Below are 17017 nucleotides of genomic sequence, written 5' to 3'. Positions count from 1 at the left end.
TATTATGTTTAAATCACAAATTTTAGTATTAAAAGCAAATATCACCTCCTTCCAAGTCCACTCTTGTTTCATCTAAATAGAAAGTACCTTTTCTACTGATTTGGTACAATACGATTGCACAAATAGTTTCTTAATTTCTCTCTTTCATAATTAACCATATTCTCGTATTTGAGCTGTGTATGAAGTTACCATTGTTAGAGAGTACTTTACTCGCAATGTGAAATTTTCTAGCGCAAATTCGAATTTATTCAAGCTTCAATACAAATATCAAAAATATTTAAAAAAATAAAAAATACAATGGAGTATGTATAAAAAAATTAAAATTTAAAATACAAAACTAGAAAGCACTCCCGCAAAAAAAGGAAAGGAAAAGACATATAGGACTATTGGGGAACCATGTGCTTTCTGTAAAATTTGGTGGTGACTCTAGTCAGTTAATAACACGGTGGCTATTTGAGCATGTTAACAGTCAAAACATTATGGAACAAAGACATTTGGATTTGATCACTTTTGGAACTTGAGATATTTTGTTGAGTTTCAATAACCAATTGTAACTTGCCACCTCACTGTACGGCTTAACTATTTGCAGTATTGTTTTCCATTTGACACCAACGCGCGTACTGCTTATGTGTCGCTCTCTCATTGGTCTATTCATATTGGAGCGCGTCTAAAGTCTAACCACCCCACTCTTTTCTTTTACGTGGAATTTAAAGACCTAGCTCACATAATTCAATTTGCTAAATTTAAATATTAACGGGCCAAATTTTAATTTAAATCATATGTTTTAATACTGTTTCTTCATGCACTATTCTTTCCATTCTAAAACAAACTGTCTTCGTTTGATGAGTTTTGATGCTAAAAAATTAGCAACTGATTGACAATTAATTAGAATGAACATAGTAAATTATAATCTTATATGACATCATGAATATTCACGAAGCCAAATCTCTTTACTTTGACTCATTTTATGTACATTTTCAAATCAGTTTAGTTGTGAAAATTTGTGAGCTTAAAGTTTTTTGTGTACTTTTTTTAATTCCTTTTTGTGTATTTTCTCAATATGTAAAATTAAAAAATTGAAATTACTTCATATCTGAATATACTAGTTTCTTCGTTTTTTGTAACAATTTTCCACCTTCAGAAGAATAAAGCATAGTCTTTTTTACTTGTGTTATGATTTCTTAACACAAGCCATAAATTAGATAATTTATTCTAGTAATGCAAAAGCCTTCATTTTTTTCCAAAACAGAGAGAGTACGAGTTTACGAAGGAAAGAAATTGCCATCAAGGGATGTTATGGGATGGATCAGGGATGATATTCGTTCATTCTTCAAAGAGTTTATGTGTCATAAGGACACAAATCTAAATTAATCGAAATTATGTTTGAGCTAGATAATTAAACGAAAAAGGCTCAAATATGCCATCCAAAATGAAGAAACCGTTTATGCCATCGAACTATTGAAATGGCTCATTTATCTTGTAGAAAAAGGACAAAGAGTTGCGTTACTCAAAATGACTCATCTCAAATGTGTAACGCCTCCAATTAGGTCTACGTCGTTTAATTAAACGACCAATTTTAAATACCAAATTAATAAAATACACGAATCTAAATTCGTATATGTGGTATTGTAAAGCTTGACTTTCTTTGAAATATCATGGATGAGTCTATCAGATTTCGAATACTAGATAATTAAAATAACAAAAGGAGGAGTGATGGATTCGTATTTGAACTTTTTTCGTAATTAAAATAACAAAAGGAGGAGTGATCAAAAGAAGGAAAGAGAAAAATAGAAAGGGGGGATTATAGTGCAGGTAACACTGTTGAAGAAGGTTGGAGTGTAAGCAACGGAAATTCAGAAAGAAAAAGCCGCGTGGGTCCAAATAAGCTGCCACAGACCAAACTAGGACTAGGACCCGTAGGATATCTCTTTTCCATCTGATGTTTAATATTCACGCAAAAAAAATTACACTATATATATAAAAAAAAATTTAAATTTTATATATATATATATATATATATATATATATATATAGATAGAGAGCAAGAGATTTTGAATCCCCAAACAAACGATTAGGGGTTAGCTTATTGGTTTAGGGTGTTTAAACTACACCTCGAACTTTTCAAGTTTAAATTTCAAACATTATATTTTTATTTTTCAAATCTCCTCAGTGATAATCCTGAATCTGCCGGTGGACGTTGGTGTCGTGATTAATCCAATTTGTGTCGTGTAATACTTATTTAAGAGCATTTGCCTCCTTATATTTACTCTCATTTCCCCCTCCGTCCTCCCCCACTTTCTCATATCAAAAATCAATTTCCGCTCTCTCCGCATCTTCAATCTCACACTGCCAATTACCTTCTATTACTTACCAAATTTGGAATCCTCTTCTCTCCTTACTAGACGCCGCTCGCTCTCTCTCTCTCTGTCTTTCCAAAAATATCTCTTGCCGACATTTGGGATGGTTTGTTGACCAGTTCACCTATTTCTTTCCTCTGTTTTCTCTTGGTTTGACAATATCAACAGTTGAAATTCAGATCTTTTTTTTTGTGTGTGTTTTCAACCAAATTAAAATCTGGATATTGATTGAATACCTTTTTTATGAACTGGGTTTTTATTAATTTTTAGTTTCAATACTCGTTTGATTTAACAAACCATTTCCCAATTATATTCAAGAATCAAGAGAGCGAGCGGCAAATTGTGAGGCTAGTGACAATGGCCGCACCAGAGGAAAGTGGCAAATCAAGAACGGCAATGGGCGAAGAAATGGACTTTGATGAAAGTACCTCTGAAAGACAGCAAAGGAGGCCAGTTTTTGAAGAAGCTTCCATGTCTAACAGACGTTTCAAGAAAATCAAAAGTCCCGAACACCAACGCTGTTCTCAATCCTATGCTTCTTCCTCTCACCAGCAGCCGAGTTTCCAATCCTCTGTTCCTTATAATAATCCCACATCCATGCCATTTCCCCCTCCTCCTACTCCGTCATCGTCATCATCTTCTTCTACAACGTCGAGGCTCGTTTTCCCTTTTGCCATTGACGGGACAAACCAATTGGGACCTAACACGACGCCTGTGTTTTCCCCGCAGCAGCAGCAAATGATCTCATTTTCACCTCAACAACAACGTCTTTACCCTCCGTATTTTGCAGGGGAGTTAGGACCATCACAGAATCAGCAGCAACTATTGCAGTATTGGAACGAAACGATAAATTTAAGCCCGAGAGGAAGAATGATGATGATGAGCAGATTAGGGCAAGATAGCAGGGGATATTTTAGGCCGCCTCAGGTAGTACAACCTATTTCCGCGACAAAGCTATACAGAGGAGTGAGGCAGAGACATTGGGGAAAATGGGTAGCTGAAATTCGTCTTCCAAGGAATCGGACTCGTCTTTGGCTTGGTACATTTGACACCGCTGAAGATGCAGCCATGGCCTATGACCGCGAGGCGTATAAGCTAAGAGGAGACAATGCTAAGCTCAACTTCCCTGAACGGTTTATTGGTAAAAACAGAGGAGAAGCTTCTCCCTCATCTCCAATTACTTCTCAAGAAACTTCAGTTTCGGTGCAGCCTATAGATACAGAGCTACTGCCTCCGCCTCAGCCCCCACAGCCACCACAGGAAGGTGATAATCATGATGAGGACTCGGGGATGGGATCGAGCGAGGTGATAGCTAGTGATGAAATCCAAGGGAGTTTTGATAGTTTTGGTCTGATAGAAGGTTCTGGATCATCATCATCACAATCAAGTGAATTAGTATGGGGTGAAATGGCTGAGGCATGGTACAATGCAATACCAGCAGGTTGGGGTCCAGGTAGTGCAGTTTGGGATGATGTGGATTACACAAATAATAACCTCATGTTTCCACCAAATCTTGATTTTGGGAATTTAGAGCCTCATAATTCTGATCCTCATCAGCATCATGATAATAATAATAATAATAATAGAGATAATCCATCTTCACCTTCATGTCCCATGAGGCCTTTCTTTTAGGTTCAATTTCTCATACATTTGTCCATTTAGGATTTAGGTGTTACATGCTCCCTTTGGCCATAGGAGATCTTTTTTTGACATAATCTCCGCGGATTCATCCACCGGATGAATCTCTGGCCAGGCCCGTGAGTTCATACACCGTCTTTGTTCATCTCTTTTTCCAATTGTTGCAGTTTTTAACCTGCAAGGCGATCTTTGGACCCCTCTTCCACTTGATCCACCGTACTTGTCATATCTGCAAAATGGCTGCATATTTAAAGCCTTTTCTTGCAGTGACAAGTTTTACTTGTTTACTAGTACTTCACACATATGTATCACATTTAGTGAGACCATATGCTAGTTTCATCAGCACTTAGTTGGTTTCCTTATATTTTTTCTCATTTGCAGTGTTTAATTTAGTGCAGTAGTTAAATTGCCTTAGCACCAACGTCGAGGGAGACAGTTTTATGATCTACTCTTGACAATTCCTCCATCACGAGCTCATTTTTTATTCGCGAGGATGGAGAGAATGGAAGTGTGTGTATATGTATTGATCTTCACTTCAGATCTATATGTTGTAATTTGTTTGTTGTTTTATTGAAGATATTAGTTCAGCATTTTGTTCCTCTTCTGAAGTTGATACATTTCTCGTTTGTTTGGAATCTAGTGTGCAAAAATATATTATTTTTAACAAGCATGCCACAAAGCAGAACATGCTGTCCTGCAAAAGGGTGTTTAAATAAAGGTCTGCTCAACATTCAAGAAACGGCCATACCAGTCTAGGTTCATGCATGGCATTTGCAAAATATCCATTTCTATTGGAATTGATTTCTCAATCACTTAATTAATAGTTATTATCTCAAAAAGTTATTTTTTTGTTGTGGGAAATTGTATTTAAGAAGAAATGTGACTTTTTGAGATAAGAACTATTGATTGAATGACCATATGAAAAATCAACCCTTTTTAACTGTTTTGTTTCCTTTCTTGTTCCTCTATAAACAATGATCGAGGCTGGAACTAGAGTTTTAGCTATGTATTCGGCAAAATCGAATAGTTTTGGCTAAAATCTTATATTTGTATTAAGAAATTTAGTTATATAAATAATTTATTGAAAATCAAGTAAAATATCCTTTTCTAAAATGCAGAACTATATACTCAAATTCTGGATCCAACTTTGTTAATGATGGTGATGGAAACAACTTCAAATATGCTAAGCAAGTTTTGCCCAACACGTTTTTCACGAACAACATCATTAGTATATGTGATTGTTGCTTAGTAGCCTGTCTAAGACAAAAATAACTTTTCTAAAAAGATTTTTGTACTTTTCAAAACATTTTTGATGTCCGTCTTTCTTTTGCTAAAATTAATAGGTTGATATAGACTGGCAGAATTTATAGAATGGGAGTGCTGATATTCCCTTTGATGTTTCATCTCATCTTCTGAATCTAGTTAGCTCTGATCAATTTTGATGTAACATTTTAATCTATTTTAAATTTATTTTAAAAGATTATGTCTTTTGGGCAAAAATTTTTTTTTTTAAAGTTTCTTTTTACCCCCAAAAACACTTATTTTTTACTTCAAAAGAATATAATTTCTCCAAACACTTCACTTTTTTTAAAAAAAAGTTTTAAAAAATAAAGAATATATAAAAAAAAAAAACAAAATGCGTGAATTATTAGTAACCTATCTAAGACAAACAACGTGACTCTTTCTCGGCTGATTTTTGTACTTTACTCCAAACATTTTTTTGATGTCCGTCTTTCTTTTGCTAAAAACTTGAGTATAGGTTGATATAGACTTGGCAGGAATTTATAGAATGGGAGTGCAGATATATACTTGTATTTATGTACTCAGTAACGAAAAGGATATCTTCCAAAACCTATAACATAAAATCCTAAATCGCAATTTTTGCTCATATCCTTGCGATAACGGGCCTTAAGCCTCAACCTATTATCGCATTCACTAGCCACTTTTCGATTATACATTTGAAAAATAGTTACTATTATGAAATTTTAAATTCCACAAGTGAATTTTAAAATGCTATATCTCGACTTTTAAAGCATCAGTGCACCTTCACTACCTCGGATTCAGACACTAAACACATAATATAAGTAGTGAAGTTTTTACAAAAATATATGAATATATTAGGAAGTGAGCATCCACCTCTTTAAATCTTAAATTCGACTCATGGCAAAACAGCAAATTTGCTGAATTAATAAAGAAAGTCAATGCATTTAATAATATGTCATTAGCATGCTTTTTAGTCCTTAATTATGTTGTTAATCCATTGAGAGGGACCCAGTCGCCGGCCCATGAAATCATCTAATTTCGCAGTTAGAACGTTACAAACATCATTGTAGCCTGTGATGAGAAAATGATATGATTTAAAATTGTCAACAAATAATAAAAAAAACAAAAATATCTAAAATGTTGTGGTTAGATAGCTATGGATTACGTTACGTGGTCCTAGCGTAGAACTAAAGCATGCCTATCATTTGATGTCATGGAGCGGCTGCAGCTCTATTATCTCCACAATATTAAATTAATTCCCCTATAATTTATTCGATACAATGTTGATGTATACACGTTAAATCTATACGCCAACATTGTAACGAATATATATAATATCAGTGTATCTTAATATGTTATCAATCCTAGTTATCATTTAATAAAGAATTAAATTTCGAGTCTAACTCAACTCCAAAAACTAATTCATAGAGTGGCGATTGACCAAACAACATTAGGATATCAAATAACCCGTCACCCACCACCGATGTAGGAACTCAAAACTCCTGCAACCCCAGTTACCCACTGATATGGGAAATGTTATCCAATCTTGCCCAATATAAGATGAGTTTCCAATAGCTGGTAAATCATATATTGTGATAAGTCTGCTCGATAAGAAATGGACATTGATCTAGCTAACTCACACAAAATATCTCATGAGGTGAGGATTGGTCAACAATCAAGATCATATAAGGAGATCACATAAATCATCGATCCAAGTGGGAACTCAATATCATTTAAATAATCTCATAGCGTAAAATTTCTTTTATACAATTCAATATATATAAATTAAACTCTTAAAATATACACATAGACTTGAACATAAATTGTGTTTTCACGAGCGAGGACAAAAACAAAATCCAAGGACGAGACTTGGCAATACGATTTTGATGGTACCAAGCTTCTAATTTATTCGGCAATCAATCATCCATAAACATAGGACAATATTTAGTTAGATGTTTGACTTTGTTTCCGTAGTGATTTTTTGAAAAATGTCGAAAGGAACTAATTAGAAACATTCAAAGTCCACAATATTGTGATAGAAAAATAGCGTTCAAAGAACTTGTTCTGCTAGGGAATAATGTGTCATCAAAGAATTCATCCCAAAATAACTCCAAAAAAATACAATACTTAATACCAATATAAAACAAAAGAGGAAAAAGAATGAAGTAACAGAGAAAATAAAATAAATGGAAGGGGAAACCCAAAGCTTATATTAATTAGAGTTAGGGGCTAAAATACATAAGGGGCTGAAAGGTTCAGCAGTGATGTCCTCGTCGTATTAAATTGGATATTACTTTTCTCCCTTAGTTTATATACTATATGTCACATGACTCATAAGTAGAGACCTGAAACATTATTTTATATTCCCTTTCTCTTCTTACATAAAACTTAAAGGCGTCCGAAATATGTGACTTTATTTTTGAAGAAATGGAAAAGGAAGTTAGCATGTAAATGTTTTAACGAGGGAAAACGGAGTTAAGAAAGTTGGTACATGCTCAAGAAGGCTTTTACACAAATAACCCCTTTTTAGACCATCATTCAAAATTTGGGTTAATATCACTTTAGGTCCTTCAGTTATTGGCAAATTTTTATTTTAATCTTTGTGACATCTGACTAAACACATTTATCTTAAATTCTTGAAGTGTACACTTTTGATCAGTTTGCTTGGGGATAATCACAGATTTTCTGAAATGTTAATTGTTCTACCCATTTAATTACTCGTGTCATATTAAAATTTGTATTATTACTCTATATTTGAGGGTATTTACATCTAAAAATAGCCTAAACGTGATATGTTTCCAACATAAAGGGATCAAAAATACGCATTTTAATTAATTTAAAGTCAAATATGCTGAATCTTATATACAAGGACCAAATCCATAATTAAGGGACCAAAAAGTGTTATTACCCCTTTAAATTTTATCCCTATTTTTGAACAAAAAAATCGTGTGCACAGATAACGCAAAACATTAGACTATCGTCGACGTCTACAAAAATTAGATCATGTTTTAATGTTTCACATAAGATTTTCAATTGTTCAAAATGAATCTTTAGACCATAGTGTAAAAAGTTCATAAATTGCAACTTTTTTTGCGCTGATTGTCCTTTTGGGGTGGTCTTTAAATTTTGTCCCTCAAATTGGTGGTCTTTAAGTTTTGCCCTACGCTTGAAGGTGGCCGAAAATACCGAGGTTCTAGGTTCAAACCCCCGATTAGGCATAACAATAAAAATAATTTAGTAAGGCAAGACTTTGAGAAAGTCTGCGTTATGCGGCATAAGTTGCCTTAAGGCATAACTAAAGTTATCTTGCGGATCCGGCATATGTTGCCTTAAGGCATAACTAAAAGTTTGTCTTATAAGGCAACCTATGCTGGACTTAAGACAACTTATAATATCTCCGGCAGAGGTTGCCTTAAGGCATAAAAGTCTACCTTATAAATTACCTTAAGGCATAAAATTTATGCCGGATCCGGCATAACTTTAGTTATGCCTTAAGGCGCTTATATCGGATCCGGCATAACTTCCTCCAAGCCTTGCCTTGAGAAATTATTTTTTATTTTTATGCTGAAGCCGGGGTTCGAACCCAGAACCTTAGGGTTTCTAGCGAAGGGCAAAAATTAAAGACCAGCAATTTGAGGGGGGGAAATTAAAGACCACCCCGAATGAGGGGCATTCCTGCGAATTGATAGAAATGAAAAAGAGAGTCACTTACTAAACATTTGCTCCAAAAACGGAACAACCACGAAAATATCTGGTCTTGAAGATTGAATCTTAGTTGGGCCTCCTCCTACTCAATGTAGCCCTCTGATATTAGGCCCAGCCCAGTCCAAAAAGTGGTAAGCCCACCCAATGTAGGCCTCTGACTATAAGGGCCAGCCCAGTTCTATTTGCATATGTAGTGCAGGTAGTAAATATCAAGGAGAATCCAAACTCAAGCATTGATTGGCTAGAGGAAGCTGACATGGCACTCTCCAGATTTCTCCATTACCATCTTATCCTTGTCCCAAAGCCCAATATCCTTCTAATCTGATTTTTCATTACAAATGCCCACGTACCTCCAAATCAAACTACTTAAATAGACACCCCACCCCCACGCCCAACCACACCTTCCTAATAAGAGAGTTGTAATAAGAGTTCAGTGAAAAACATTTTGACTAACAGGTCTAATATGGCTCTCCAAGCAGCATCTTTGCTTCCATCTGCATTTTCTCTGCACAAAGAGGTAAAGCTGCAAACTTCTAATCAATTAAACATACTTTGTTAATTACTAACCTGAAAATTGAACAAGATTTTATGTGACTCAATTGTGGCAGGGTAAATCATGTGCCACTCTCAAGGACAGTAGCCTCTCTGGAGTTGCATTATCTTGCAACCTGAAATCTAAATTCACTACTGCTGCAGGAAACAAGGTATCACAAATACAGTCTATGTCAGTTTTTATAATTAGTAGGCATTTGGACATGAATTTGGTGATATTTGAAACAAAATTAGTATTTGAAGTTGAGTTCAAAAAAAGTTATTTGAACATGTCTTTCACCTGAAAAAATGTTGAAGTTTCGCGAGTAACAAAATTTACTTGAAAAACTCAATTTCAGGTTGGAGTGAAAAATTTGACTAAAATGTATAACCAAACAATTTTTTAAAAAGAAGTTGAAAATTGAATGTCCAAACGGGTTCTTACTGTGCAAGTTGTTAAATAACTCTCTGCTAAATGAAAAAGTATAGTAGAGCCCAAGAAGCAGAATTAGAGCCCGCTTGGATTGGCTTATAAGTTGCTTATAAGCTGTTTTCATCTTTTTTGAGTGTTTGGCTAGCCAGCTTAAAGCCATTTTGTGCATAAAATAAGTCCAAAAAAATAATTTGGCCTGTTTGGCTTAGCTTATCTAAAGCAGCTTATAAGCTGAAAACAGCTTATGAGCCAAAAAAAAAATAAGTTAGCCTACCCCAACTTTTTTTTTTTTTGGCTTATAAGCTGTTTCCAGCTTATAAACTGCTTATTTTAAGCCCATCCAAACAAGCTCTTAGAGTCTCCTCTCTTCATGAAAAGCTATTTTGGGAAGTCAAATTACTTACCAGAGTAAAAAGCAAGAAGCACAATATATTTCAAACTGCAAAAACAGTACAAATATTTGAGAGTACCAAATTCTTCTTGGGTCAGTCCAGAGTGAAAAACATATTTTAAGACCTTTTTCTTGATCAACCTGTTTTGTTGCTGGACGCTGGTTCATCAAATCAGAAATAAAAACATCTAACTAGAGGAGAAAAAGAAAAGCATGTCGCCATTCCTCGACGAAAATGCTAATTGTGTAAATACCTATCTCTAAACAAATAAAGCCAAGCTTTTGAACCAGTGTCTTTCATTGCAATTCTGAACATATCTCACCTGAAATCCACTGCTTAATTCCTTTATAGAGAATGAAATAAACTTATATCGTTTACTCTTCGCCTCTGGATCCTGATGACATACTACATTTTGCATGTCATGGAATAGGAATTGACAAAGAAACTAGCGGTTGTACCTATTAGAGCACAAACAGCTGCTACCACTCCCGCAATCACCCAATCCACCTCAGAACAGAAGAAAATCCTCAGGAAAGGTAATGTGATAATTACCGGAGCCTCCTCTGGTTTAGGACTAGCTACAGCAAAAGCTATAGGTGACTCAGGAGAATGGCACGTTATTATGGCCTGTCGAGATTTCCTCAAGGCTGAGAAAGCAGCAAAATCAGTTGGCATTCCAAAGGAAAACTACACTGTCATGCATCTGGACCTCGCTTCCCTTGAAAGTGTCCGACAATTTGTAGACACTTTCCGACGTTCAGGCAGGCCACTTGATGCGCTAGTCTGCAATGCTGCAGTGTATTTACCAACTGCTAAAGAACCAACCTTTACCGCTGATGGATTTGAGCTTAGCGTGGGCACCAACCATCTCGGACATTTCCTGCTTTCAAGGCTGCTGTTAGATGACCTCAAGCAATCAGATCACCCACAAAAGCGCCTTATAATTGTTGGCTCCATTACAGGTACTGGTCTGAAACTCAAAGCTTATGCTCCCATATCCAGCATACTCGACTTCATTGAGCAACTCAATGCCAGGTCACTGTCAGTAAAGCTAAGCTTTACAGCTAGAAACTACGCATATTTCATGATACATAAAATGGTGGATAGCATGTGATGGAACATATGAAAGATTCCGGGTGTGCTCGGTATGATGGAGGAAAACATTCCAATTTCTCCATGTTCGGTTGGTCAAAAATTTTGAAGAACATTTTCTCTAGGAAAACAAGGTCCTCCAAAATGAGGAAAACGACTTCCCTAGTGGAAGTAGGGAAAAGTGGCATTCCACATTGATTGTGTCCTCCCCACCCTCCAACACACCTTATCCCCATTCCCCTCCCCCCTCCCCTCCCCACCAAAACACCCCCACCTACCATAGTATTTGTCTAGATAGATATCATATTCATCATGGAATACGATTCACTTTCAAGATGCCTTGGTGGTGAAATGGTAGACCAGCGAGACTCAAAATCTCGTGCTAAAGAGCGTGGAGGTTCGAGTTTTGGATTATTTACAAGCGGTATTCAAGTTCTTAGACTTTTAGGATAATATTTTTTGTTTACTGTAAGGACACAAGAAAATAAGAAATCCACTTATTTTCCTGGAAAACATTTCCCTTCATACCGAACACATCCTTCATAGTTGCTTTTTTTTTTTTTTTTTTTTTTTTTTTTGATGAAGTAAGATGTTGTCATTGATATAGGGCAACTGGAAGGTGCCATAACACAGCCTTCATAGTTGCTCTAGGGGAAGAAGATGGGAACAATCACTGGTTTGCTCTGGGCTTTTGATGTACATATTTTTGTAGCACTTTCTAAGTGCTATTTTAATACAAATATTACCTTTTCAAATTAAAAAAATGCTGGACAGCATATACAGCTCCTTATAAATTGTCATATTAAAGGAAACCGAACATGATTGAAATGTAATACTATAATTTGTCTGAATCAGGAAACACAAACACTTTGGCTGGAAACGTGCCACCAAAGGCAAATCTTGGAGATCTGCGAGGACTGGCAGGAGGATTGAATAGTTTAAACTGCTCACCCATGATTGATGGAGGAGAATTTGATGGCGCCAAAGCCTACAAAGACAGCAAAGTCTGTAACATGCTTACCATGCAAGAGTTTCATAGGCGTTTCCACGAGGAGACTGGAATTGCCTTTGCTTCCCTCTATCCCGGCTGTATTGCTGAAACTGGTTTATTTAGGAATCACATTCCCTTGTTCAGGGCTCTCTTCCCACCATTTCAGAAGTACATTACCAAAGGCTATGTAACTGAACAAGAAGCAGGAAAAAGACTTGCACAGGTTAGTTAAAATTAGCAAACTTGGACACCTTCATCCCTCACAATTACAGACTGAATTATTAACTAGCGCATGAAGAATATCACTTAATTATCTGTGCTATAAATTCAGGTAGTACGTGATCCAAGCCTTGGAAAATCTGGTGTCTATTGGAGTTGGAACAGTACCTCCTCCTCGTTTGAGAACCAGCTGTCGAAAGAGGCCAGCGACGCAGAGAAGGCACGCAAACTATGGGAGGTCAGTGAGAAGCTTGTTGGACTGGCTTAAATGGACTGGCAAGGGCGTGGCTTGTCTTTCCATCCAAGCCAAGAGAAGATGTATATATATGAGATAGTTCTTTATCAAAATACTTTTGGTATTTGTTGTTGATTAATTTCACCAAGATAGAGTTTTCAGGTAGGTAGGCAACAAGTTATTGTAACGATAAGAACATCTCAAGAATTGATCAAACAGAGAGTATATGATCCACCATGCTATTTGCCAAATTAAGATAAGAAGACTGGTATTTCCAAATATCCATTAAAAGCTAGACATGCTACTTGTTAGTTGTTACTGTTCAGAATTTTCATTTGCATCCTTTTTCTTTTCTCAGATTCAGAAACTGTATATGCACTACAAATGAATAAAGTAACAAAGAAACAGATTGGGTACAAAAATACACTAAAGAATTGACATTAACATTTATGATATGTCAGTCAGTGATGTGATATAGTGTGCACGAGAAACATTCCAAGCTTTAAACCAATTGGCCTACCACATACACTATAAAATATACCCCTATCACAATTCAAAATATAATCAATTTCGAATTCCAACCTGAACTGGTAAAAATTGAATGAAAACCTTAAGAAACTAGATATATCGTAAAACAAAAATATATTCCATTCGGTCTTGTTTGAAGAATATAAACTTACATTGCAATTACTCAGCAGGCAAAGCCATGCAACCACATCCTTTTTTCTCTTCCCAAAACAGCCTTTATTTTCTTCTAACCAAGTTTTATGGTTCTTACATTTATAGGTTTGTCGCACCCATTTCCAGGCATAAATAGAACCCACGAGATCCACTGCCAGAAACCAAACTATGAAACAGTTGATGATAAATAAAAGAAGCATAAAACACTGAATAAATAACAACTCCGTATTACAAAAGTATTAATTCATAGAGAACTAACATCTTCACTGTGTTTTTATACAAGTAGCAGAAAAATTAGCATCACATACGCTCAGGATTAAGGCAAATTTCACTGTGATAGAAAGCATGCATAAAAAAACAATCACTATGATATGAATCATTCAGAACATAACATGTTCACCCCGTTATATAAGCAGCACAAAACATTACCATTATAAATTTCCAGGATCAAGACAGATATTTTCACCTGCAGTAAGCATATAGGACAATGGCCAACCAGTTACTCATGCGAATCCAATTTTTATTCATAGTTTTCGCCAATGTAAACACAAAGCTGTAAGGAGTGCAATGACTTAAGAGGTGGATATTCAACCAGTCGCTAAACTTGAAGAATAAGATCTGCAACCAAATGAAAGAAGAAACTGGAAAGAATAATCTTTTCGACTTACCAATTAACTTAACACAGTTGGTCATTTGCCAAAACCTGGACAAGGTAGCACTAACTTACCAGCACCTGAAGTTTTGGCCAAGAGAAGTGCAAAATACGATTAGGCATCAGCACCACCTTAAACATAATTTTCAATTGCAAATTATAAAATCTAAAATATGGAACATCATGCAACATAAGCTTAGAGAGTCTTTTACCACAAAACAGTTGTCAGCCCTCAGAATGCATAAAGTTCAAGATGACTCAATTACAATCTTCTCCATCTGGTTCTGTCAACCTTCTTAAATGTCAAGTGAAGCAAATTGCTGAAGTGTTTTTCACATTGGAACATGATAAAGACGCTAATCCATCCTGTTTCTGCTAGAATATGAGATATGTACCGAAAAAAGTTTGTCCCCTATAAGTTAAAGGAAGTTAATGAAAAAGCTTCTAATTTGAAGCGGAGATGTATATTATTATTACCTTATCAAATATATAAAAAATGAAGAGGAGATGTATAAGAAAAGAGAATATTAGAACTATTTTATCAAATAAAATTAGGACAATATGATTGGTTGTTTGAAGAGAAAAATTGAGGAAGCTATGCACAGGCTATCTGACCCAGATCAAAGAAAGGTAGCGCTTCAGAATCAATTGACCTTCAAAGGAGAGAAAAAGACACATGGGGGAGAGAATCTAACCTTGTGAGTCTGCCCAAGATCCACTTATTGTAAGGTCCATTTGCGGGAACTAAGGCAGAGGAGGGACTTAACTGCTGGAGAGTTGAAGGAAAGGGAAGTCTTGATCGGCGAATTTTTCAGTCACAAGGAGTCACAGACTCTTGTACATAGGCGGAAAAACCAAAAAATAAGACAAAGGAAAAGTGGGGGAGCGGGGCGAGAGGCGAGAGAAAACCATAAAAATGGCTCAGCAAACCTTCCAATAAAACCATCCAACTTGATCATGTTCAGTTTTCCTGAACCTTACCAAAAACGAAATTTGATGGTGTCGTGAGTGGTCTTACCTGCAACACCTGCAGCTCCCAAACCTATTCAACCCTTTTAAAGGACAAACCTCAAGAATCATGGCATAGACTACTACCTAAAGCATAAGATACATCAATATATTACATCTAACAACCTCACACTGATACCCCACCGACTGAAGAACTGAGTTCAGTGCAATAACTTCCATTGCCTAATTTGTTAATTTTAGAAAAAAGCATCAGTTAAACTTATTTGCCATCTCTCACCCTAGTCCTTTAAGGTTGCAAGCTTTTAGGTTATGTTGCTTTTCGCTTCACCAAAACTAAGTGATTTTCAGTTCCACCTAGGACAAGTTTGAACCCCTTCTCCACTAAGGTCTGCAAGATAACAGCCATGAAGGAAACCAACATGCAGAGAAAACCCCACAACCTTAACTTAGGTAGCTGAACATTATTGTGCTTCAATTGGAAATTATGTTTCACGGACTCATACCTAGGCAAGTTTTAAGCATTTGCTGAGGACTTATGTCTAGTAAGCTGCAAATTCTGCAGCCGGTTGCTTCCACCGTGTTGGATAGGCATGTACAGAAAGTGTCTCGTCATACCAGTATACGGTTATTCCAAAACGTAACTTAATACATATAACGGTTATTCCTAATTACTCTATAGCTAAATACAAGACCAATTCATAAAATGCTCAGAAAACATAGAAATCAGTCAATAAAAAAGGCACAACCCGGTCTGTAACCATTCTCAAAAAAAAAAAAAAAAAAAAAAAAAGGCACAGCCCGGTGCACAAAGCGGCGTTCGCAGGGTCCGGATAAGGCCCGCACCCCAAAATCAGTTATTGAATCTTGTAAATCCAAAGTCAAGCCATGAGCTGATGCACAGCATGTGCAGAACTTCAAAACTACTTATTTGCAGAGACTAAAAGAATAGGAAAAATATGACTGTCAGAGGTAAGATTGCACCGGATAATTAAATGGTAAGACTAAAAGAAGAGATCCTTGTGTTTTGACAAGACATAAGCTGTCTCCATCTGAGCTCTCTACTACATATGTCTATATAATAGGCATGTCCACATCCACGCATAACTTTAAAATTTGCCATGAACTTCATTAGCTCAAATTTCACTAGCGAAATAAAAAGAGTAACATACATAAAAAGGTACATGAGATCTTTGATAAAACATAAAAGGCATGTGAAAAAAAAAAAAAAAAAAAAAAGAGATATGAGATTATAGAGGAAATACGGTAAACTCAAGACAAGCACAAAAATGCAGAAACTTCATCAGTTTCAGACTTGAAATTTGTTTTGCATGATCTGAAAGAAAAGAGCTTATATCTTACGAAGTGACAGCATCAATACGAAATCCAGTAACAAGAAGACTGCAGAGCACAGTCCAACCTGATAGAAAATCTGTCCTGGCAGAATCTCACTGTAACTGTCAACATGTCATATAAAGCTTTCTGTCAGTCAGCATAAAATTTAATGAAATTCTGCATCCCAAGTATGCTAAAGCTGAACGGATAGCAATTGTATTGGTCCTTAGGAGAAGTCAATTAAGATGGGAAACAGCAGAATTTAAAAGCATATCAAGTAACATGATTCAGATACCTGAAAGTTAGCAGGTTTATCAAGCACTACTATACCAATCCAGACTCATGACCTTACTTGAACAGGATCTGTTCTACTATAACAATCCACACTCATTGCATCAGAAGTTCAGAACAGTTTTGATTATAATTACACCAGAAGTTCAGAACAGTTTGAGCATAGTTAAGTGTCTAAACTCTGAAGTATTATGAGTCCAGCTCTTGATTGCTTCTCTTTTTCCATCATTTTCTTT

At 35.9% G+C, this 17017-nt stretch overlaps 2 protein-coding genes and 1 long non-coding RNA gene across 3 annotated transcripts; 2 read left to right on the top strand and 1 right to left on the bottom strand.

Moving 5' to 3' along the window:
• Positions 1-2175: 2175 nt before the first annotated feature.
• On the top strand, positions 2176-4585 carry LOC132036609 (ethylene-responsive transcription factor ERF054-like). Its single transcript, XM_059426977.1, has one exon. It carries the CDS (start codon positions 2715-2717, stop codon positions 3987-3989), a length of 1275 nt encoding a protein of 424 aa, XP_059282960.1. The 5' UTR covers positions 2176-2714; the 3' UTR covers positions 3990-4585.
• Positions 4586-9306: 4721 nt separating this feature from the next.
• Positions 9307-13151, top strand: LOC132035824 (protochlorophyllide reductase, chloroplastic). The gene is made up of 5 exons (XM_059425960.1): positions 9307-9480; positions 9572-9667; positions 10750-11281; positions 12267-12625; positions 12734-13151. Exons 1-5 carry the CDS (start codon positions 9427-9429, stop codon positions 12887-12889), a joined length of 1197 nt encoding a protein of 398 aa, XP_059281943.1. The 5' UTR covers positions 9307-9426; the 3' UTR covers positions 12890-13151.
• Positions 12869-15903, bottom strand: LOC132035825 (uncharacterized). The gene is made up of 2 exons (XR_009409445.1): positions 14402-15903; positions 12869-14270 (listed from the first exon to the last, which is right to left on the bottom strand). It is a non-coding gene; the product is annotated as an uncharacterized LOC132035825 (long non-coding RNA).
• Positions 15904-17017: the final 1114 nt, after the last annotated feature.

This window comes from Lycium ferocissimum, chromosome 11 (assembly GCF_029784015.1).
Source record: "Lycium ferocissimum isolate CSIRO_LF1 chromosome 11, AGI_CSIRO_Lferr_CH_V1, whole genome shotgun sequence".
Classification (NCBI taxonomy): Eukaryota; Viridiplantae; Streptophyta; class Magnoliopsida; order Solanales; family Solanaceae; genus Lycium; species Lycium ferocissimum.
The sequence above is the reverse complement of the archived record's forward strand: the minus strand, read 5'-3'. Positions and strand labels throughout refer to the sequence as shown.

Coding starts and splice junctions, on each gene's coding strand:
- LOC132036609 (XM_059426977.1), top strand. CDS start 2,715: ATGGCCGCACCAGAGGAAAGTGGCAAATCAAGAACGGCAATGGGCGAA.
- LOC132035824 (XM_059425960.1), top strand. CDS start 9,427: ATGGCTCTCCAAGCAGCATCTTTGCTTCCATCTGCATTTTCTCTGCAC. Junction 9,668..10,749: donor CTACTGCTGCAGGAAACAAG/GTATCACAAATA, acceptor GTCATGGAATAG/GAATTGACAAAGAAACTAGC. Junction 11,282..12,266: donor AATTGTTGGCTCCATTACAG/GTACTGGTCTGA, acceptor TGTCTGAATCAG/GAAACACAAACACTTTGGCT.